Source organism: Physella acuta, unplaced genomic scaffold (assembly GCF_028476545.2).
Source record: "Physella acuta isolate Inbredline_101_S28 unplaced genomic scaffold, ASM2847654v3 ptg000033l, whole genome shotgun sequence".
Lineage (NCBI taxonomy): Eukaryota > Metazoa > Mollusca > Gastropoda > Physidae > Physella > Physella acuta.
In genome coordinates this window covers 251,767-277,549 of record NW_026731553.1, presented here as the reverse complement: position 1 = coordinate 277,549, position 25,783 = coordinate 251,767, and the positions used below count along the sequence as shown (strand labels likewise).

The 25,783-nt window shown below is 39.9% G+C and overlaps 1 protein-coding gene across 1 annotated transcript in view; it reads left to right on the top strand.

Moving 5' to 3' along the window:
• LOC131942051 (gamma-aminobutyric acid type B receptor subunit 2) overlaps nucleotides 1–25,783 on the top strand; it is a 215,606-nt gene that overhangs the window by 164,106 nt on the left and 25,717 nt on the right. Inside the window, exons 3-6 of the mRNA XM_059301741.1 lie at nucleotides 15,324–15,464; nucleotides 22,012–22,194; nucleotides 23,804–23,905; nucleotides 24,335–24,400. Coding sequence (XP_059157724.1) covers nucleotides 15,324–15,464; nucleotides 22,012–22,194; nucleotides 23,804–23,905; nucleotides 24,335–24,400 — 492 coding nt within the window. The remainder of the gene's footprint in view (nucleotides 1–15,323; nucleotides 15,465–22,011; nucleotides 22,195–23,803; nucleotides 23,906–24,334; nucleotides 24,401–25,783) is intronic.

The following is a 25,783-nucleotide window of genomic DNA, read 5'->3' as shown; positions in this document are numbered from 1 at the left end:
CTCCAACTTGTACAAACCCTCCAACTTGTACAAACCCTCCAACATATACAAACCCTCCAACTTGTACAAACCCTCCAACTTGTACAAACCCTCCAACTTGTACAAACCCTCCAACTTGTACAAGCCCTCCAACTTGTACAAACCCTCCAACTTGTACAAACCCTCCAACTTGTACAAACCCTCCAACTTGTACAAACCCTCCAACTTGTACAAACCCTCCAACTTGTACAAACCCTCCAACTTGTACAAACCCTCCAACTTGTACAAACCCTCCAACTTGTACAAACCCTCCAACTTGTACAAACCCTCCAACTTGTACAAACCCTCCAACTTGTACAAACCCTCCAACTTGTACAAACCCTCCAACTTGTACAAACCCTCCAACTTGTACAAACCCTCCAACTTGTACAAACCCTCCAACTTGTACAAACCCTCCAACTTGTACAAACCCTCCAACTTGTACAAACCCTCCAACATATACAAACCCTCCAACTTGTACAAACCCTCCAACTTGTACAAACCCTCCAACTTGTACAAACCCTCCAACTTGTACAAACCCTCCAACTTGTACAAACCCTCCAACATATACAAACCCTCCAACTTGTACAAACCCTCCAACTTGTACAAACCCTCCAACTTGTACAAACCCTCCAACTTGTACAAACCCTCCAACTTGTACAAACCCTCCAACTTGTACAAACCCTCCAACTTGTACAAACCCTCCAACTTGTACAAACCCTCCAACTTGTACAAACCCTCCAACTTGTACAAACCCTCCAACTTGTACAAACCCTCCAACTTGTACAAACCCTCCAACATATACAAACCCTCCAACTTGTACAAACCCTCCAACTTGTACAAACCCTCCAACTTGTACAAACCCTCCAACTTGTACAAACCCTCCAACTTGTACAAACCCTCCAACATATACAAACCCTCCAACTTGTACAAACCCTCCAACTTGTACAAACCCTCCAACATATACAAACCCTCCAACTTGTACAAACCCTCCAACTTGTACAAACCCTCCAACATATACAAACCCTCCAATTTGTACAAACCCTCCAACTTGTACAAACCCTCCAACTTGTACAAACCCTCCAACTTGTACAAACCCTCCAACTTGTACAAACCCTCCAACATATACAAACCCTCCAACTTGTACAAACCCTCCAACTTGTACAAACCCTCCAACTTGTACAAACCCTCCAACTTGTACAAACCCTCCAACATATACAAACCCTCCAACTTGTACAAACCCTCCAACTTGTACAAACCCTCCAACATATACAAACCCTCCAACTTGTACAAACCCTCCAACTTGTACAAACCCTCCAACTTGTACAAACCCTCCAACATATACAAACCCTCCAACTTGTACAAACCCTCCAACTTGTACAAACCCTCCAACTTGTACAAACCCTCCTACTTGTACAAACCCTCCAACTTGTACAAACCCTCCAACTTGTACAAACCCTCCAACATATACAAACCCTCCAACTTGTACAAACCCTCCAACTTGTACAAACCCTCCAACTTGTACAAACCCTCCAACATATACAAACCCTCCAACTTGTACAAACCCTCCAACTTGTACAAACCCTCCAACTTGTACAAACCCTCCAACTTGTACAAACCCTCCAACATATACAAACCCTCCAACATATACAAACCCTCCAACTTGTACAAACCCTCCAACATATACAAACCCTCCAACTTGTACAAACCCTCCAACTTGTACAAACCCTCCAACTTGTACAAACCCTCCAACATATACAAACCCTCCAACTTGTACAAACCCTCCAACTTGTACAAACCCTCCAACTTGTACAAACCCTCCAACATATACAAACCCTCCAACTTGTACAAACCCTCCAACTTGTACAAACCCTCCAACTTGTACAAACCCTCCAACATATACAAACCCTCCAACTTGTACAAACCCTCCAACTTGTACACACCCTCCAACTTGTACAAACCCTCCAACATATACAAACCCTCCAACTTGTACAAACCCTCCAACATATACAAACCCTCCAACTTGTACAAACCCTCCATCATATACAAACCCTCCAACTTGTACAAACCCTCCAACATATACAAACCCTCCAACTTGTACAAACCCTCCAACTTGTACAAACCCTCCAACTTGTACAAACCCTCCAACATATACAAACCCTCCAACTTGTACAAACCCTCCAACTTGTACACACCCTCCAACTTGTACAAACCCTCCAACATATACAAACCCTCCAACTTGTACAAACCCTCCAACATATACAAACCCTCCAACTTGTACAAACCCTCCAACATATACAAACCCTCCAACATATACAAACCCTCCAACTTGTACAAACCCTCCAACTTGTACAAACCCTCCAACATATACAAACCCTCCAACATATACAAACCCTCCAACTTGTACAAACCCTCCAACTTGTACAAACCCTCCAACTTGTACAAACCCTCCAACTTGTACAAACCCTCCAACTTGTACAAACCCTCCAACATATACAAACCCTCCAACTTGTACAAACCCTCCAACTTGTACACACCCTCCAACTTGTACAAACCCTCCAACATATACAAACCCTCCAACATATACAAACCCTCGAACTTGTACAAACCCTCCAACTTGTACAAACCCTCCAGCTTACAGAAACCAACCTTAGAAAACAGTCAAACAAAACTGATGAGATATTATATTTCTCATTACACAAATGTTTTAAACTAGACGCAATAGTCTAGTCGTATTTCTTTACATATTTATAGCTCGCTATTTCAGCTTGTCTTTCATAGTTCTTAACCTTTAATGTAAATGTTTTATATACATTTATTTTGTTAACCTCATTTTTTTTTCTTTTACTATTCTACCTTTCTCTGTAAGAAGGCAATCTTTCCTACTACTGTCACCCTTATAATTTCATTTCCTTGAGTCCCAACACCTTATCAAAATAGTATCCAAAACCATTCTATTCTACTCTGTCCATTTAACTTAACGAAGAACGTGTACACTCACATAGGAAGGGGCTGCTCAAGGAAATGTAACTCCGATGTTCACAAGTCATGAAATCAGATCCATTATACAAACTTGAAATGACCAAAAAAAATTCCTTTTATAATGATGTGGAAATATGTTCTTGCATAAAATGAACATTTTAAAAAAATCAATGAAGAAATGTGTCAGTTCCTGTATGTCTGGTACCCCCCGGGGGAGTCTTTCAACTCGACTCTTGAAAAAAAAAATTTGACATTTACTTTAAATTTCAAAACTTTTTCAATGGAGATAATCCTTGGGTTTTCTCCCCTTATCGCCCTTATGTTGTAGAATCGTGCAGTAATTTATAAAACAAACAAGCCGCTTTCTTTAATACAGAAGTAATTGGCTAGCAACAAAGGTAGATGTTTATAGAGTTATATTGGGGGCCTGGGTGCTTAATGAACCAACTGGAACCAAAACGAGGCTTTAGAGCTTTAAGCTCGCTAATGAGCTGCACGTGACGCTGGTTTCACGTGGATGCGCACGTTGTGAAGAAAACGGAAGTGACGTTGTATAATTGAGTAAAGCCTCGCTCATAGAAAACATTACGGACGATTGGTTAGGCTTAGCTTTAATAACAAATATTACTTTGCTTCCATAACTGTTTGCTTTTCTTTGCGTCGTCTTGATGCAGAAATTCATATACACAATAATTAAAGAAAAAAAAATGAAATTAGTTTCTTCATCGATTGCAATTTTTTTTAATGAACCAATTTTTATGACAATCGTATTGATTTTCTTTCATAGCTGATAGTTTCATGGGCAGGCTACTCATATACAGATTTAGGAAGTGTGCGCCCCTCGGACTATCAGTAAAGCAGGTGAAGTAGAGTATATCTGTTTCTGTGAAGTTGCTTTGACAACGGTTGTGTTGTCGGCACTATGCCCAGCTGTCTTCACTCTACCCAACTAGAGTTGGGTACCAATTAAAGTTGAGTGAGCTCAGTCGTGTCATCTAGATAGACAATGGAATACATAGGTCCACTCTCGTCCAGTTCATGGGAAATAACTTTTTTTAATTTTTTTTTTTTTTAATAATTTCTAAATAACTTTTTTCCTTCGATATTTTAAACAGTATTTAATTAAGTTTGAATGAATATCCTCAAAATAACATCAACAAAGGCCGCTATTTTATTGTTGAATTTGAGCTAAAATATAACTTTAAACTCGTTAATTTTTGGAAGATTAGCATCAAAAAGTAATCAGCGTAATGGACATGAAATTAAATAATGATCTAGAAATCTCTAGAAACACAAAAATTTGTCATTAATAAATCTTTTTAAAATTTGAACTTTGAATGTTGAAAACTTCAATCTGTTACTTATGGCTAATGATGGAAGAAAACCATAAAACAGTATGTAAATCATGTGACGTAATTCTAATGAACATATATTTAGTCCATGGGGTCGTTCACCTTGGCGTCAATAGAAAGTCAGGTGCGTTTGCACATTGGCTAATTAGACAGGTGTGTTGGCACATTGGCTAATTAGACAGCTGAGTTGGCACATTGGCTAATTGATGGGTCAGTTGACACTTTGGTTAGTTAGATATTATAATTAATTTGCTCATCCAGAGTTTTTACTCCACCTAGCACCATGCACCAACTCCTCCCTCTTCGTTAAACGCCATTCTCCTCCCATTCGCATAATCACCCCCCTCACCCCACCCCTTGTGTCGTGTTATCTAAATTACGTCATCTAAAGTAGGCTTGAAACTCCGACAAAAAAAGTTCATAAATTTAGGATCTGGCCCGCCTAGCTCTGATGGCCTGTAGTCTGGTGGCCAAGCTGGCCCAGATTACCGGCTGCTGAAGACAAATTGGCCAATCGGTGATCAGGGCCTCACCAGAGGAAAAAAATCGGGCTTTCCCGAAAATTGGAAAAAAGATTATCGATGAAAAGTTCATATTTTACTGATGGTTTGTGTTCGCTGTAAGAAATGTATTTGCAAACCTGCAAGTTTCTTTTTTTTTTTTTTTTTGTTGTTTTTAAAATAGACAGGTGGAATGAACGAATGGGAGCTAACCCTAATCCGTCTTAAATCAGCTGTCTGGCCTAATCTACCGTTAGTCCTGTCACGTGTGCCGTTAACCTTCGCATTAACCGATGCTTTGACGTACCCATTGAACTCAGGGAATATCTTGATCAATGTTTGTCGGAGCTTATTTATATAAAGGTTTACAGTAAAAAAATTAATATTTTATGCACTAGAAAGACGAAAATAAAGATGATTTAAAAAAAAATATGCAACAATGCACTACTATTTAAATATCTAAAAAGAAAATTATGCATCGTTATATTATGTAATGAATATCCTTACGCAAACATTATAAGCGACTATACGTTTATTTTCCAAAAGAACATTTTATTTTTATTTTTACAACTTTGAAATAAGTTGACCAATTGTTATCGTTAAATATTTACGGATAAACAAACACGCATAAGAATAATACACCGAAGACAATACAATATTCTTCATCAATTTTAACCATCAAAAAATAAAACACCACGCAAAAATTGGAAGTTGCTGACCAGGTAGATAACTCAATAATTTTTTGATAACGAGGAAATAAAGAAAAACAAAATGACGAAAAATTAGGGCAAAGAAATTAACAATTCACTCCAGCATATCCGACTTCCACGCTCCAGAAAAAAACTATTAGTTCAATTATCCTAAACATGCGATTTAGTTGATCGATTTTAGATCAAAAATAATTTTCATGAGGAAAATCCTTTCAAAATGTTTAGTTTATTCTTCAATTATTGTCACGGAACAAAAATGCGAAAGCAAAGAGTGCGAGCTATTCTTCAATGATCTAATAGTTTTTATCATGCCCATTTCACACAATGAATGGGCAGGCATACAGCCCGGGGTGGGGATCTCGTCTAGCAAGAGTACAGAGTTTCTAGAGGTATCGATTGCATTGTGCGGGTGGGGTGGGGGGGGGGGTTCTATTCAGGCCTGGCGCTTGTGACAATAGCTTACATAGCACTTTATACCTGCAGCTTACATAGCACATTATACCTGCAGCTTACATAGCACGTTATACCTGCAGCTTACATAGCACATTATACCTGTAGCTTACATAGCACATTATACCTGCAGCTTACATAGCACATTATACCTGCAGCTTACATAGCACATTATACCTGTAGCTTACATAGCACATTATACCTGCAGCTTACATAGCACATTATACCTGCAGCTTACATAGCACATTATACCTGTAGCTTACATAGCACATTATACCTGCAGCTTACATAGCACGTTATACCTGCAGCTTACATAGCACATTATACCTGTAGCTTACATAGCACATTATACCTGCAGCTTACATAGCACATTATACCTGTAGGTTACATAGCACTTTATACCTGTAGCTTACATAGCACATTATACCTGTAGCTTACATAGCACATTATAACTGCAGCTTACATAGCACATTATACCTGTAGCTTACATAGCTCATTATACATGTAGCTTACATAGCACATTATAACTGCAGCTTACATAGCACATTATAACTGCAGCTTACATAGCACATTATACCTGTAGCTTACATAGCACATTATACCTGTAGTTTACATAGCACATTATACCTGCAGCTTACATAGCACATTATACATGTAGCTTACATAGCACATTATACCTGCAGCTTACATAGCACTTTATACATGTAGCTTACATAGCACATTATACCTGTAGCTTACATAGCACATTATACCTGCAGCTTACATAGCACATTATTCCTGCAGCTTACATAGCACATTATACCTGCAGCTTACATAGCACATTATACCTGCAGAATAGCACAGTACACATAATAGCAGCTTACTTAGCACATTACAGGCAACTGAAGCTTACATAAACCATTACAGACAAAAGCAGCTTATATAGTACATTACGACAATATCAGCTTACATAAGCAATAACAGACTAAATCAGCTTACATAACACATTACAGACAACTGCAGCTTACTTAACAAGGTCACACAAAGTTACAAGGGGCAGGTAAAGTAGAGTTTACTAATTTCAATAAAACCCAGCATACAATGAGAAAGTGTCAGCACCTCAATTTTCCCTAGCTAAGTCAGGTGACCACTAGCGTAGACTCAGGGACGCCCAGATCCGAACTCGAGACTTCCGGGTTAGCAGTCACGCGCTCTACCATCCCACCACACCGTCCCATACCTATTGAAACTAGAAAGCTTTCATTCATTTTTCAATGTGTATTTTAATATCTAATTAAATTGAAGAAGTTATTTCTTGCCTTGTTGTCAGAAACAAATTTACCAGGAAAGATTGAAACTGTTGCATTAGAAGTGACTTGGAATTGAATTGCAAACCCACCCGCAAAAACTCCTGTGAGTTTGTGTGTGTGTGTGTTTGTGTGTGTGTGCGTGTGTGTTGAATAAAGCACTGTTCTGCATTACATTTTAATTACTATAACGATGCATCGAATAATTTATAATGTATAATCCACATTGTAGCACGAATAATTTATAATGTATAATCCACATTGTATCACAAACTACCCTAAAACACACATCTAGGCACTTACTATCAGCAAGGGAAAGTTCCAGATGTTTGTCTATTTGTTTACCTAATTACGGTGTACACAAACAATAACACTCCCATAATAATATCCCACCTCCTCAATCAAGTTAAAATATGCATACTTCACACCCGCCCGTGTAAAATGGATTCATCTAAAGCCCAGAATCGTATTGATTTTATGCGGATCTGTGGACGAGTCCATGTTCACGTGAAGGGGGTTTGATTGATGTCAGCTGTGAGCTTTGTGAAAGAATTCAAACAGACAATGGCGGCTCTTGGGGATTTATTCAAGAAATTTTTTTGTCTGGCAAAAAAAAACTTGGTTAAAAAAAGCATACCATTTTTTAACCTTATTTCGAAGGTTTTTCATTATTTTATCGAATAGTTGTTTTTTAACAGAATGTGTTGATTTTCAGTTATTTTCTAAATTTCAGATAATTTATTATACCCATAACAACACACGCTATAAAGTATACACTGATTTCTACTTTTTCGTATACAGAGTGTAAAGGAAGTATTGTAATCTGGTCAATAATTAACATAAATTTTTAATTTTTGCCGTTTTACACATCCCCAATATGTTGTATACGGAATGTAAAGGATGTATTGTAATCGTGCACAAAATCTAAATTGTAACTTTATCCAATTTTGACGTTTTTCAACCTTACCTAGCGCAAATGAAATTGGATATTTACTTAAACGACATCATACACACTACATGCATGTAGCTTTCTTTTGTACTAAACTGTATTGATAAAAGCTTACCAGAAGGTTTTGGCTTTAAGCTCTGTGATGGTAGGTCTAGGTACTGTGTAGGTCTAGGTTCTAGGTAGGTCTAGGTACAGTGTAGGTCTAGGTTCTAGGTAGGTCTAGGTACAGTGTAGGTTTAGGTTCTGTGTAGGTCTAGGTTCTTTGTAGGTCTAGGTACAGTGTAGGTCTAGGTACTGTGTAGGTCTAGGTTCTGTGTAGGTCTAGGTACAGTGACTCTGGCTAGCTCTGGACTATTGTCTATATCTGGCTAGTTCTGGGCTAATGACTGTGTCGGCTACGAGTGATTTACTCTGGGCAGGTCATGGGGGCGGGGATGGGGGGGGGGGGGTAGGGGAAGCGAGGTGAGCTAGGATTGATGAGTTACTGGCCTTGCTTGTGTGGGCTAAAGCTGTGTGGTAGAGAGGCTTAGTTGAGAGCTGTAAGAGAGGCTTGGGCGAGGAGCTGTAAGAGAGGCTTGGGTTAGCTGAAAGAGAGGCTTGGGTTAGCTGTAAGAGAGGCTTGGGTTAGGGGCTGTAAGAGAGGCTTGTGTTGCAGCCTGTGTGTGTGGTTCCTGCGAACCTCACCTATCTCATGGTTAGCATTTATTTCACAGACCTGTTGCTTCTAAAGTAATTAGCTTAACTAATTAACCTCCATCCGTTCAGCTAACAGTCACGATTAAGACAGGATGCCCCAATAGCTTAAAGTTCATTGAACCCTACGTCATCGTTTAATGACCAACAGGCTGCAGATGAGGCTCGCCACACACCGGAAGTGAGGAAACGCCCCTCTGGGGATGCTGTCGTCTGCTGAAAACGATGTGCCGTCTGTCAATTATTTGAATTTGATTTCTGTAACGTCCCATTAAGACAGGTAGACAGAAGCGTCACACGTCAAATAAAAAGTTTAAAGAAAATATTTTCTACACGAACCTCGTCTGTTTGATTAGGTATGACAAACACAAGGATGTAGAAAAATTACGTATAAGCAAGGATCTTTAACAATCCTCATGTTTGTTACAATATCAACCTATCGCGTTTAGATGTTTGTATATTAACATCAATTAAAGAGATATGTTAGTCAATATTTACGTATCGGTATATCAACACCTAATTATATCAAAGACTAATATGTCTTGTTTTGTTGAGTGTTACGTTTAACAATCTCAAGACCTGTTGTTGCCGATATATTTTATTTTAAAAAGTCTTGCAAGACAAAAGTCGCCTTGTATTGCCTGTCTTTTGTTTAAAAGTCTCGTAAGACAAAAGTCTCCTTGTATTGTCTGTCTTATGTTTAAAATTCTTGCAAGACAAAAGTCTCCTTGTATTGTCTGTCTTATGTTTAAAATTCTTGCAAGACAAAAGTCTCCTTGTATTGTCTGTCTTATGTTTAAAATTCTTGCAAGACAAAAGTCTCCTTGTATTGTCTGACCTCTATAGTACAAACCTGTCTCCCGTGTTTTTAAGATGGAAGCGGAGGCCATCGGAAATGGCCATCGGAAATGGCTACTAAACTACCGGAAGTGGCGAGTTCCAGGCGGAAGTCTAGAAAGTACCGAAGGGTGATGGGATGCTTAAATTAGCCACCCGAGCACTCGGTACTTTCTGACAAGTCACATGACGTTGGTGTGGCTGGATGGTGTCACGTGACTACTTTATTGACCTATAGCATGATCTCCTGAATAAAAAGAATAAAAACAGCTGTAAAACAAGGCTGTTGTTCTGTGAAGTAGGTGTGGGTTGTGATGGGTTCTGTAAGATGTGGGGAGTGGGTTAGCCAGACAAAATATGTTTGACAATGTTAACTTAGACTGGCATTTTGGAAGGACCCAGAAGAAAAAAAGTAATATCTCCTTTGTGTTCATGTCCTGTGTGACTTAGGTCATTGCTCAATGGGACCTGGGTTAATGACATGGGTTAATGACCTGGGTTAATGACCTGGGTTAGTGACCTAGGCTAGTGACCTGGGTTAATGACCTGGGTTAGTGACAAGGGTTATTGACCTAGGTTAGTGACCTGGGTTAATGACCTGGGTTATTGACCTAGGTTAGTGACCTGGGTTAGTGACCTGGGTTAATGACCTGGGTTAATGACCTGGGTTAATGACCTGGGTTAGTGACCTAGGTTAGTGACCTGGGTTAGTGACCTGGGTTAGTGACCTGGGTTAATGACCTGGGTTAATGACCTGGGTTAGTGCACGCGTCATTGTCAAGAATGTCTTGTGTTACTGCCCAGTGTGACTTTGGTGGGTGCACAGTGTAACCTGGGTCAGTGCACAGCGTGACCCATTAGGGTAACACGGGTCAGTGCACAATGTGACATGGATGAATGACCTGTTTAACCTTAATCAACCTCTTTATGTGACCTGACTCAGCTCCCAGCTGCCGGCCACACGTCCGATCATGTCCACTCACCAAACATCTGCTAAGTGTTAAATTTATTAGACACGCGTTACATACAGCGGGGAGTCGTCTGCTATACGCCTGCTGGACGTCTCACTACATATATATATATATATATATATATATATATATATATATATATATATATATATATATATATATATATATGTATGTATGTATGTATGTATGTATACTTCACTCCCCGATCAATTACACCCACCTCTACTTCAATGCCCTACTAGAGCTATCTCAGCCACCCCTTTACCCCCCCCCCCCACCCCACCCCACCCCCTCCCCCACACACGTCTGTCTCGCGGGTTTTTTATTTACACGCAGCACGGCTGACACGTGACAAGAAGAAATGTTCTTGATTGGGTTACCCCGTCTGTCGCGTGCAGGTTCAGCAATTAGGCGACATATCTAATTTAATTAGGGGAGCTCGGTTGCCTAGGCAACAACACAGACACTGGCGACACCTAGAGCGTTTTCTAGCAACAGCCGCCCGTACTGGTCATGTGACAGCCGCCAGTACTGGTCATGTGACAGCCTCCAGTACTGGTCATGTGACAGCCGCCAGTACTGGTCATGTGACAGCCGCCAGTACTGGTCATGTGACAGCCTCCAGTACTGGTCATGTGACAGCCGCCAGTACTGGTCATGTGACAGCCACCAGTACTGGTCATGTGACAGCCGTCAGTACTGGTCATGTGACAGCCGCCAGTACTGGTCATGTGACAGCCGCCAGTACTGGTCATGTGACAGCCGCCAGTACTGGTCATGTGTATTTTTCAGATGTCTAGAATTGTGTCTACATCAGATGCAGTTTGTCTAGAATTGTATCTATGTCAATAGCAAATTGTCTAGAATTGTGTCTACATCAGATGCAGTTTGTCTAGAATTGTATCTATGCCAATAGCAAATTGTCTAGAATTGTATCTATGTCAATAGCAAATTGTCTAGAATTGTGTCTATGCCAATAGCAAATTGTCTAGAATTGTGTCTATGCCAATAGCAAATTGTCTAGAATTGTGTCTATGCCAATAGCAAATTGTCTAGAATTGTGTCTATGCCAATAGCAAATTGTCTAGAATTGTGTCCATGTCAATAGCACATTGTCTAGAAATGTATGTGTGACCATCCAAGAGCCCCCCCCCCTCTCTCCAGGACATCATGAATAAAACCAACAATTACTTTGAAACCAAATTAATAAAAATTTTAATTCAACATTTCTGAAACCTTTTAATAAAAGACAGACAGCATTGTAGATGTATTGTTAGGGCTAACACTAGCTACTTAAAACATTGCTAAAAATACGAGACCTCTGAGAATTACTATTGTCTAACTTAAATCACTCTATTTTCAACAAAAACTACATTTGACATTTTTAATTCCAAATGGCATTGTATTCCAACCAAATAACATTTTGGAAAACAAAATACTCAAGGGACGCTACTCTAATTGCTTGAGAAAAAGAATTCGCTATACAATTTGGTATCAGTAGAATAAGCCAAAGTAGAGTGTGCCTAATTCTAATGCACACTAACAATAAGCAGTGACTATGAAATGCTTTTATTTCATTTTCATATTCATTTTTTTACATTTCGTCCCCCCCCCCAATGAGCATTGCTTTCATTATTAAATACTATGATACGAAGTCATATATTTCACAAGGGTTCTATTCACCCTAACCCAATTACCCAATGCACCTAAATGCACCGATCCCCCCTCCCTTAAGTTTGACATATCGAATCCAGCATCCAACCTGCTAACCCAATCACGATGTGTCAGCCCACCCCTGACACCCTGACACAAAACAAACCCTCACATGGATACGCCCACGACAAAATGTCTTCCAACGCAAGACTTTTTTTGTTCCTTGCGTAAACACTGCCACGCGTTTCGGTGATTTTTTTGTACAGTTTCCTTCAGCTGGGTAACTGGATTAACCTTTTGTTTTTCTATCATTTATTTAAGCTTGATTCTACGGCAATTAAATTAACTCCGGTGTCAGTGCTGGGAGTGGATTGAAAGGGAAATAACTCTTCAAACGAATATTTTATCCCCACTGCTGGGGTGGTGTAAGGGAGATAGCTCTTCAAACGAATATTTTATCCCCACTGCTGGGTTGGTGTAAGGGAAACAACTCTTCAAACGAATATTTTATCCCCGCTGCTGGGTTGGTGTAAGGGAGATAGCTCTTCAAACGAATATTTTATCCCCACTGCTGGGTTGGTGTAAGGGTGATAACTTTTCAAACGAATATTTTATCCCCACTGCTGGGTTGGTGTAAGGGTGATAACTTTTCAAACGAATATTTTATCCCCACTGCTGGGTTGGTGTAAGGGTGATAACTTTTCAAACGAATATTTTATCCCCACTGCTGGGTTGGTGTAAGGGAGATAGCTCTTCAAACGAATATTTATCCCCACTGCTGGGTTGGTGTAAGGGTGATAACTCTTCAAACGAATATTTTATCCCCACTGCTGGGTTGGTGTAAGGGAAACAACTCTTCAAACGAATATTTTATCCCCACTGCTGGGTTGGTGAAAGGGAAATAACTTTTCAAACGAATATTTTATCCCCACTGCTGGGTTGGTGTAAGGGTGATAACTCTTCAAACGAATATTTTATCCCCACTGCTGGGTTGGTGTAAGGGTGATAACTCTTCAAACGAATATTTTATCCCCACTGCTGGGTTGGTGTAAAGCGAAGCAACTCAAGAAGAAATAATTGTCTGTCGAACAAAAGCTTCACTGTAGTGAGCAGAGACATGATGGAGTAATTCTAATTGTCACAGTCTTCTATTTAGTATTACCATCTCTTTTCAGGGTGTCGAATTATCTTTAGCCCGAAGCTCTATTTCTAGATCATTGTTTTTAATTTTATTTTAAGCGAGCTTTGAAAATACTGTTGAGTTAAATTATAACTCATATGACTTTGTTGGGAATCTGGGTCAAGTGATATAAAATCGTGTGTGTGTGTTTGTTAAATGACATGATGGTGACATCACCGGGTGTTTATGTATAGGCTTTAGCTGGCATTTAGAAAGTATTATATGACATTTAGTTCTAATCGTTATTTTTGTCACGTTGAGCGTGTTCTTTGTGTGGCATTTGGCGTGATCGTTCTGTGACATTTAGCAACTTTTTTATAAGACATTTAGAGTATTGCTTTCTGTGACATTTACCCGGTTTGCTTTCTGTGACATTTAGCGTGTTTATAACAGTCTATCATTTGGCATTTAGCGTGTTTATAACAGTCTGTTATGTGACATTTAGCGTGTTTATAACAGTCTGTTATGTGACATTTAGCGTGTTTATAACAGTCTGTTATGCGACATTTAGCGTGTTTATAACAGTCGGTTATTTGACATTTAGCGTGTTTACTTTAAGTGGCATTTATCGTGTTCTTTGACGGAGTGATCATTGTATGTGTCAATCTGCCTGCCTGTTTTACACAGCTAGAATTTTTTCTGAAATATTGGTCAATCTTGTGAACCAGATATAGAAAAATGTCATATAGGCTAACTTAACCCCCCCCCCCCTCCCCCCCCCTCACCATCACCCCCACCCCGCCGTTCAACTTGAGGCTGATTGCGCATGCGCAGAGAGCACCAGCTGTGTTGAGCAAATTGGCCAAACATGGCCAGCCTGTGTAGGGCCAATCAATTCATCTATCTCAGAACTTGGCCAAGCATTTCAGCTGTTTTGAAGCTTGCCTGTAATTTGCACAGCTCGTATTGATAAAACGTTCGAACAAACACATGGGGAATCAAAATACAACACATCAACGTCACAATCAAGATACGACACATCACTAGCACATCAAGATACAATACATCATTAGCATATCAAAATACAATAAATCATTAGCACACTCAAGATACAACATCTTTAGTCATAAATGATGATTTATGTTTAAAGATATTTTTATGTTTAAAGATGTTCTTATATATAAAGATGTTTTATGACTAAAGATGTTCTTGTATTTGAAAATGTTTTATGACTAAAGATGCTCAGGTATTTGATGATGTTTTATGTCTAATGATGTTCATGTATTTGATGATGTTTTATGTCTAATGATGTTCTTGATTTTGATGATGTTTTATGTCTAATGATGTTCATGTAGTTGATGATGTTTTATGTCTAATGATGTTCTTGTAGTTGATGATGTTTATGTCTAATGATGTTCTTGTAGTTGATGATGTTTTATGTCTAATGATGTTCATGTATTTGATGATGTTTTATGACGAATGATGTTCATGTATTTGATGATGTTTATGTCTAATGATGTTCTTGTATTTGATGATGTTTTATGTCTAATGATGTTCATGTATTTGATGATGTTTTATGAAGAATGATGTTCATGTATTTGATGATGTTTAATGTCTACAGATGTTCATGTATTTGATGGTGTTTTACGACGAATGATGTTCGTGTATTTGATGATGTTTTATGAAGAATGATGTTCATGTATTTGATAATGTTTTATGTCTAAAGATGTTCATGTATTTGATACTGTATTATGTCTAATGATGTTCGTGTATTTGATGATGTTTTATGTTTGTGTCCCCAGTGTGACATGGCAGTGGCGACACGAGCGTTTTTTGACATGATGGCTGACAGCCGGACCGTGACGGCCATGTTGTTTGGTGACGCATGCTACAACGTCACAGGGCCCATCGTCCAAATAGCGCATCAGTGGAACATGTTCCAGGTAAAATGTCATGTATTCCATCAGTGGAACATGTTCCAGGTAAAATCTCATCAGTGGAACATGTTCCAGGTAAAATCTCATCAGTGGAACATGTTCCAGGTAAAATGTCATCAGTGGAACATGTTCCAGGTAAAATATCATCAGTGGAACATGTTCCAGGTAAAATGTCATCCGTGGAACATGTTCCAGGTAAAATGTCATCAGTGGAACATGTTCCAGGTAAAATGTCATGTCATCAGTGGAACATGTTCCAGTTAAAATGTTATCAGTGGAACATGTTCCAGGTAAAATGTCATCAGTGGAACATGTTCCAGGTAAAATGTCATCAGTGGAACATGTTCCAGGTAAAATGTCATCAGTGGAACATGTTCCAGGTAAAATGTCATCAGTGGAACATGTTCCAGGTAAAATGTCATCAGTGGAACATGTTCCAGGTAAAATCTCATCAGTGGAACATGTTCCAGGTAAAATGTCATCAGTGGAACATGTTCCAGGTAAAATGTCATCAGTGGAACATGTTCCAGGTAAAATCTCATGTCATCAGTGGAACATGTTCCAGGTAAAATGTCATCAGTGGAACATGTTCCAGGTAAAATGTCATCAGTGGAACATGTTCCAGGTAAAATATCATCAGTGGAACATGTTCCAGGTAAAATGTCATCACTGGAACATGTTCCAGGTAAAATGTCATGTTATCAGTGGAACATGTTCCAGGTAAAATATCATCAGTGGAACATGTTCCAGGTAAAATGTCATGTCATCAGTGGAACATGTTCCAGGTAAAATATCATCAGTGGAACATGTTCCAGGTAAAATGTCATGTTATCAGTGGAACATGTTCCAGGTAAAATATCATCAGTGGAACATGTTCCAGGTAAAATATCATCAGTGGAACATGTTCCAGGTAAAATGTCATGTCATCAGTGGAACATGTTCCAGGTAAAATGTCATGTCATCAGTGGAACATGTTCCAGGTAAAATGTCATGTATCCCATCAGTGGAACATGTTCCAGGTAAAATCTCATCAGTGGAACATGTTCCAGGTAAAATATCATCAGTGGAACATGTTCCAGGTAAAATGTCATCAGTGGAACATGTTCCAGGTAAAATGTCATGTATCCCATCAGTGGAACATGTTCCAGGTAAGATGTCATGTATCCCATCAGTGGAACATGTTCCAGGTAAAATGTCATCAGTGGAACATGTTCCAGGTAAAATCTCATGTCATCAGTGGAACATGTTCCAGGTAAAATGTCATCAGTGGAACATGTTCCAGGTAAAATGTCTTGTATCCTATCAGTGGAACATGTTCCAGGTAAAATCTCATCAGTGGAACATGTTCCAGGTAAAATATCATCAGTGGAACATGTTCCAGGTAAAATGTCATCAATGGAACATGTTCCAGGTAAAATATCATCAGTGGAACATGTTCCAGGTAAAATGTCATCAGTGGAACATGTTCCAGGTAAAATGTCATGTATCCCATCAGTGGAACATGTTCCAGGGTAAAATCTCATGTCGTCAGTGGAACATGTTCCAGGTAAAATGTCATGTCATCAGTGGAACATGTTCCAGGTAAGATGTCATGTATCCCATCAGTGGAACATGTTCCAGGTAAAATGTCATCAGTGGAACATGTTCCAGGTAAAATGTCACCAGTGGAACATGTTCCAGGTAAAATGTCATCAGTGGAACATGTTCCAGGTAAAATGTCATGTATCCCATCAGTGGAACATGTTCCAGGTAAAATCTCATCAGTGGAACATGTTCCAGGTAAAATGTCATGTCATCAGTGGAACATGTTCCAGGTAAAATGTCATGTCATCAGTGGAACATGTTCCAGGTAAAATGCCATGTCATCAGTAGACCATGTTGCAGGTAAAATGTCAGGTAGAATACATCAGTGGAACATGTTCCAGATAAAATATCATGTCATCAGTGGAACATGTTCCAGGTAAAATGTCATCAGTGGAACTTGTTCCAGGTAAAATGTCATCAGTGGAACATGTTCCAGGTAAAATGTCATCAGTGGAACATGTTCCAGGGTAAAATCTCATCAGTGGAACATGTTCCATGTAAAATGTCATGTCATCAGTGGAACATGTTCCATGTAAAATGTCATGTCATCAGTGGAACTTGTTCCAGGTAAAATGTCATGTCATCAGTGGAACTTGTTCCAGGTAAAATGTCATGTCATCAGTGGAACTTGTTCCAGGTAAAATGTCATTTAGAATGCACCAATGGAACATATTATTTTGTTTAGAATTTCAATGCAACAGTTTCCAGAATAAGTCAAAAAGAAGCAATGTCAATGGAAGGCTCTCCGCTAGATGGGGCTCGGACTAGTACTAATGGAGGCTAGAAAAGTTTAAAATGGTAGCCAGAAAAAAAAAATAAAACTAACGAACAATTTTCAAATTATATATTTATATTTACTTTAATATGCAATACTCTTTATAATAACGGATTTCAAAGTTATGCACAAAGCAATTTTAAAAATAACTACATTGAATATTATTTTTGTTACTTCCCGTTTAAGGAATCCAAATAACGAAGGGAAGCTATCAAAACCATATTCCAAAAGGTTGTTTAAAAAAAGAGAGAAACGCAGTTAAAAAATATATCAATATAGATATAATATTAAACTTTAAAGATTTGAAGGTTACAAGCTATTTTATTCCATTTATTATGCACAGATGTATAAATAATTATTTTTAGTCGGAAGCTTAACTATAAAGGCACGATAAATATTTTACATTCTCAATTCTACATAGATGCCACTGTTCTTCAACTTATATTATTTTTGTTGGGATCTAAAGAGAATACATAAATACATTACCTAAAGAATATAACGTACAGATGCATATTGTTTTTACCTTCTCGTATATACTATATACGAACTGAGCTAAGATCAAGTGATAACCTTTACGCATCCAACAATGTCACAACCTAGCCTGATGACATATGCAAATATAATCCACGCCAGCAAAGGGGTTGCGCCCTTGGATGTTCCCCCTGGGTCGAGAGACTTGGGGAGGAGCCACCCGGACTACGGTCCGGGGGGTTTAATGAAATCCAGGGCCCAACCCTTTTCAGCTACTACAGCCATATTGGACCTACCTGAAGAAGACTGCCCGGAACTATTTCCTGCTGACTCACCCACCATTCAAGTCACAAGCAACTCAAATGGTCAACCCAATCTGAGAGGGCATATCCTCCGGCAACTAATAAGCAACCAACAGATCTTCCTCTTCAATTACGGACGAGCAGATACATGGTTCTTTACATCAACTGCCTTCGACGTCACCATCTTACATAATACACACAAAACACACGGCCCCTACACACTCTACTTCACTCTACACGAAAAGAACAGGATCAACGGAACCCTTAGATGGGTCCCACCCACACTAAGCGATCGCACACTCATACAAGCACTACAACCCTACAGCAGCAAGGAACCCTCTATATACACAATCCCCCTCACTACCAACCGCAACTTCTCAATATACACTGACAACCCATCGTCCATCCCTCACTACATCCAAATAAACTACAAAAACAAGACACTCAACATTCTAATAGCCATCAAAGACAGAAAACAAGCCTGCCAAACATGCTCGTCAACTGAACACTGGACCAACCGCTGTCAAACTCTCAACTTACAAACAACGCCCAGTAATCAAACACCAGCACAATCTACACTACAAAAAACAACGTCACCCACCCAGCCAGAACCAACACCGAACAGCCAACAAGCAGCACCATTAGCCAAGCCACCTCCAACAACAAGTAGCCAACAAGAAACGCCATCCGCCCAGCCAGCACCATCACCAAGCAACCAACAAGCACCGGTCAAAAACCCGATCATCCCAGCCAAGTCGCCAACAACACCAAGCAAACAAACATGCGCAGCAAGGTCGGAATCAGACAAGCCATCTGCATCAACAGCCCTAAAAACGAACACTCTGCTCTTGTTCTCAGATATGGACATTACTACAACTTTCAAAAGGAAGAAGGAAGATAGTCCTACAGAAGAAAAGAAAAAAACAAAAAGTAAAAAATGTATTCATGACTTCAATCACTGCAGGTTCTGCTTAGAACAATGTAAATCACCCCGGGAAAGGGAAAAGCACGAAGTATCCACTACAGATACTTACAGTGTGATCTTTGTGCAGACAAAGGGTACTACCAAGACATACGCACACACTATGCAGAAAACCATCAAGAAGAAACGATGTATGACTGTAGAGATTGTAACTTATCCCTCCCACTAGAGAGCATGAAGGCACATACAAGTGTACACCATAAGAAAAAATAGGTATCTTAGACGTTTTGTAAACGCTTATATATAATTGAATGCAATGCCATGTATTGAACTATTTTAATATTTCATGTATATATTCATGCAACCTTCTCTTACTGCCTCCCTGCGCGAGCAGGGTAGACAGTAAGTAAGGAAATCTATTAAACGCCAAAAAAAAAAAAAAAAAAAATTACCTAAAGAATTGAAATAAAATCAGATAAATACAAAAAAAAAAATACATTGCAAAAAAAAAAAAAAAAAGAAAAAAAAAGAAACAAATATGTAGCACAGGGGTCGGGGCAACCTGAGGCTCGCGAGCTGCATGCGGCTCCTTTGGTGTCACGGTGCGGCCCTCCAGCTCCTTGCACAAACATTAATAATTAGTTTATTTAATTTTCAAAACTCATAACAAAAATTATACTGTAAGGATACACAAGTTTAAACAGGATAAAAACACTTAGCCCTGTGACAACAATTCCATGCTTGCCACTGCCCAAGTGCCGACTTTTTCGAATATCGTTAATTGGGAATGTTAATTTAGAATGCATTTCCCTATCCGTCAGTAATCATTAATTTGGCGTGAGTGACGTAGTTATTATTAGCTTCCTACGGTTGAGCCGGGTACAGGACGGTGGGGTACGAGCCTACCCTGGGCTCTGTGGGGTGGAAGATAAGCCTGGAGAGAACCAAAGGACAGAAGGGACCGATACATTGTAATCAAGCCGATATCAAAGCCAGTTAGTCGGCGTTTGCCGTGTTCAGGCCTGCCTGCTAATGGGAGACACCTCCTGAGGGGGGTGGGGGGGGGGTGTGGGGGGGGGGGACATATGTCCCGGGTGCCAAAATGGGTTGGAAAAATAAATTGAAAGGTTGAGGGGGGTGGAAATCAAAAGTTTGAGGGGGGGTGCAAATCGAAATCTTGAGGGGCGGGGGGTGCAAATCGAAAGTTTGAGGGGGTGGTGGGTGCAAATCGAAAAGTTTGTCCCCGGGCGCCGGGTAGGGTCGCTATGCCTCTGCCCCCTGAGCCGGTGTTATCCGTAAAAAAGAGGATTGGGATAGTCCTATTTTTTTTATTGTTAATTACATTTTCTGGCGAAACATGTGTATGTTTTTTTATATGAATAAATATTATTTCATATTTAAAGATATTTATTTTAAATAACAAACCAAATTTATTTACCTAATCCTAATAAAATAATGAAATATTGAAATAAAAATGTCAGTGGCTCTTTAAAAACTGGGAAATAGTCAAAATTTTAACTTTTGGTTCTTCCGTCTCAAAAGGTTGCCGACCCCTGTAATTGTAGCATAACAGATGACAACGGGACTAAACAAATGGCCTGGAAATTATAAAACGTCAGTTTACTTTATACTATCAAAACCTCTTCAATAAGGAAGATACAGACTATGAAATACAAGAACATTATCTTAGTTACACAGCAACACTATGAATGAAAGTAGGCTACAACTAAGAAAGAAGTATTACTATTGTAAATCTGTATCAGTCCTCACAAGCCGATGGTGAAAACTGTAATACTAAAGCGAACATGCAAGCAGAGGCGTAGCGACCCTTCCCGGCGCCCGGGGACAAACTTTCAATTTGGCGCTCCCCCCCCCCCATATATTTTTATATTTATAATGCAAAACTGCAGCTAAAATGAGCTTTTATTTTTTTTTCACCCCATTTTGGCGCCCCCTAGGGTTGGCGCCCGGGGACATATGTACCCCCCTGCCTCCCCTTCGCTACGCCTCTGCATACAAGGCAAACTGACGCTGTAAATTACATGTCTGAGGCAAAATAAAATAAAAATAAAAATAAACATTTTTTGTATGGCAAATTTTAATGTTTTCCAAGGCTTACAGTCTGTCAGTAGTTAGACGGCTAAAGCCACTAGATATTGATATGTTGCCTGATTTTAACAGTGGTCTGTCAGTAGTTAACCAACAAAAGGCTAAAGCCACTAGATATTGACATGTTGCCTGATTTTAACAGTGGTCTGTCAATAGGGCTCACGACTGCTGGGAACATGTTCCTGATAATGTTCAACAGTTAGGAACATGTTCCTGGTAATGTTCGGCAGTTGGGAACATGTTCCTGGTAATTTTCGGCAGTTGGGTACATGTTCACTCAATTATTTCCCATGAGAGTAACCTCCCCTTCCCTGAGATGGTTGGGCAGCCATTAATGTCCAATAAGAGAGTGATCTCCCTCTACTGACTGCTAGAGTTGTCTTCCCTCAGCTGTCCTACGCCGACACGAACCCCATGCTGTCGGACAGGGATGAGTTCCCCAACTTCTACCGGACGGTGCCCAGCGACAGTGACTTCAACCCCGCCCGTCTGGCACTGTTACGTCACTTCAACTGGACGACGGTCGGCACGCTCTTCCAGGACGCCAAACTGGGCGAGGCTAGGCATGGCTACGTGAGTCTTTATGGGTGGGATTGGGGTGGGTTGATTTTGGTGGGATTTGGGGTGGGTTTATGTTGGTGGGATATGTGTGGGTTTATTTTGGTTAGATTGGGGGGGGGGGTTGGTGGGATTTGGGGTAGGTTTATTTAGGTGGGATTAGGGGTGGGTTGATTTTGGTGGGATTTGGGAGGGTGGGTTTTTCTGGTTGGATTTGGGGTGGGTTGTTTTTTGGTGGGATTTGGGAGGGTGGGTTTTTTTGGTTAGATTTGGGGTGGGTTTATTTTGGTGGTATTTGGGGTGGGTTTATTTTGGTGGGATTTGGGGCGGTTTATTTTGGTGGGATTTGGGGCGGTTTATTTTGGTGGGATTTGGGGTGGGTTTATTTTGGTGGGATTGTGGGTGATTAAATTTTGGTGGGATTGTGGGTGATTTTATTTTGGTGGTATTTGGGGTGGGTTTATTTTGGTGGGATTGTGGGTGATTTTATTTTGGTGGGATTTGGGGCGGTTTATTTTGGTGGGATTTGGGGCGGTTTATTTTGGTGGAATTTGGGGTGGGTTTATTTTGGTGGGATTGTGGGTGATTAAATTTTGGTGGGATTGTGGGTGATTTTATTTTGGTGGGACTTGGGGTGGGTTTATTTTGGTGGAATTTGGGGTGGGTTTATTTTTGTGGGATTTGGGGTGGTTTTTGAAGGGATTTGGTATGTTTATTATTTGGTGGGAATATATATATATATATATATATATATATATATATATATATATATATATATATATATATATATATATATATATGATGTCTTGGCCCTTGTATGTGACCATTCTATTTATAGTTACACCCTACTCTAGACCAATCCCAATTCCCCACGTGGCCGGGGTCAAAAGTCCCATATGTCATAATTGTATGAGCGAGGAACAGAAAATCGTTACAAATCCCAAGGTCACGCGTGACTGGCTACGTGAAGGCCGGAACTGATTGAGTTCCAGATTTCAGGAAGTGATAATTTATCGTCCCGATCCATTGTTTTTTTTTTTGGTAGGATATTAATTGAATTTGGGCTGTGTGTTTAGTGGAGTTGGGGACGTTCAGCTGATAATAAGTCAACTCTGAATGTTCTGCTGATGACGTCACACATAGAGTAGTCGTCTGCTTGAGATAGGTCTGGTGTGTAGAGACGGATTAACCCTACCGACTCATTTTTTTCTGTATGGTGTGGTGTGCTGAGAGGTGAATTAACCTTCAAGTATTTAAATCAGAGCGTGTCACGGTCAAACTCTGAATACTGTTCTCGTAGAGTTAGCAGGGTTGTTTCATTGTTTTTTCTCTTGCCATTATTTAACAAGAATAGCGTATTAAAAAAGCTGTCACACACTGCCCCTCTTTCTTTTAAAATCAGACATGCTCCTCCGTAAAAGGTCTGTCAATATGCCATTATGCCCACTGGCTTTTGTAATGCCCCTATATCCCACTGACTTTCTTTACGTCTCACAATATCCCCCATGCTCCACCGACCATCAATGTGCCCCTATGCTCCAATGACCATCTTAGTGTCCCGCTGACCATCTATATGCCCTATATGCCCTATATGCCCCATCTGACCGTCTCCTAACATCGGCAGGCCTCCAACAGATTCGACAGCTTGGTGGAGAAACACAAGATCAACATCTCATTGGTGGAAAGTTTTGCAGACGATCCAAAAACGGCCATCAAAAATTTAAAGGTCAGTCGAGATGCAAACAGAAATGCTCTTAAGTTACAGGTCACAGGTCATGGGTCACGGGTGTACATGTAACATTACATTTACAGAAGTTGACCTGTAGGTTTACAATCCAAAGAAACACACACAGATAAATACCAAAAAGAACACAAAGTTAATTTACAACTAAGATCGAGAGATACGTTGGTATGATATTGGTATTATATTAGTGTGATGTTGTTGGTATGATGTTGATATGATGTTAATGTGATGTTATTGTGATGTTGATGTGATGTTGGTGTGATATGATGTTGGTGTGATGTTAATATGATGCTGATGTAAAGGTATGTGATGTTGGTGTGATGTTCATGTGATGTTCATGTGATGTGATGTTGGTGTGATGTTCATGTGATGTTCATGTGATGTGATGTTGACATCTCAAATCTGTTCCAGGACCAGGATGTACGTATCATCGTTGGAAACTTTGACCAGAACGCGGCGAGGAAAGTTTTCTGCAGCGTGAGTAACATACAGTTTATCGAGCTCACCCACAGTTTATCTTATACAGTAGGTGAAAGCTAGTCTCCCTTTACAGTAGGTGAAAGCTAGTCTCCCTTTAAAGTTGGTGAAGCTAGTCTCCCTTTACAGTGGGTGAAAGCTAGTCTCCCTTTACAGTAGGTGAAAGCTAGTCTCCCTTTACAGTGGGTGAAAGCTAGTCTCCCTTTACAGTAGGTGAAAGCTAGTCTCCCTTTACAGTAGGTGAAAGCTAGTCTCCCTTTACAGTGGGTGAAAGCTAATCTCCCTTTACAGTAGGTGAAAGCTAGTCTCCCTTTACAGTGGATGAAAGCTAGTCTCCCTTTACAGTAGGTGAAAGCTAGTCTCCCTTTACAGTAGGTGAAAGCTAGTCTCCCTTTACAGTGGGTGACAGCTAATCTCCCTTTACAGTGGGTGAAAGCTAGTCTCCCTTTACAGTAGGTGAAAGCTAGTCTCCCCTTAAATTTGGTGAAAGCTAGTCTCCCTTTACAGTAGGTGAAAGCTAGTCTTCCTTTACAGTGGGTGAAAACTAATCTCCCTTTAAATTTGGTGACAGCTAGTCTCCCCTTTAAGTTGGTGAAGCTAGTCTCCCTTTACAGTAGGTGAAAGCTAATCTACCTTTACAGTGGGTGAAAGCTAGTCTCCCTTTAAATTTGGTGAAAGCTAGTCTCCCTTTACAGTAGATGAAAGCTAGTCTCCCTTTACAGTGGGTGAAAGCTAGTCTTCCTTTAAAGTGGGTGAAAGCTAGTCTCCCTTTAAAGTGGGTGAAAGCTAGTCCCCCTTTACAGTAGGTGAAAGCTAATCTCCCTTTAAAGTGGGTGAAAGCTAGTCTCCCTTTACAGTAGGTGAAAGCTAGTCTCCCTTTACAGTGTGTGAAAGCTAGTCTCCCTTTACAACAGGTAAATGCTAGTTTCCCTTTACAGTGGGTGAAGCTAGTCTCCCTCTAAAGTTGGTGAAGCTAGTCTCCCTTTACAGTGGGTGAAAGTTAGTCTCCCTTTAAATTTGGTGAAAGCTAGTCTCCCTTTAAAGTTGGTGAAGCTAGTCTCCCTTTACAGTGGGTGAAACTTTGTCTCCCTTTAAAGTTGGTGAAGCTAGTCTCCCTTTAAAGTTGGTGAAGCTAGTCTCCCTTTACAACAGGTAAATGCTAGTCTCTCTTTTATATATGTAAATGCTGGTGCCAGACGTAGTTCCACTGTTGTCTGTATCTAGTTGCAAGTCCAGACATCTCATTAATTTAGAATCAAGCTTAGAAATAAATACCAAACTTGGGGTCGAGAAAATGGCAGGCCGTGATTTAAGAACAGGTCAGTCTTTATAGGGATGTTCTATTGTGCTGTTTTTGTTTCTAAATATCTCACACGAAACTCG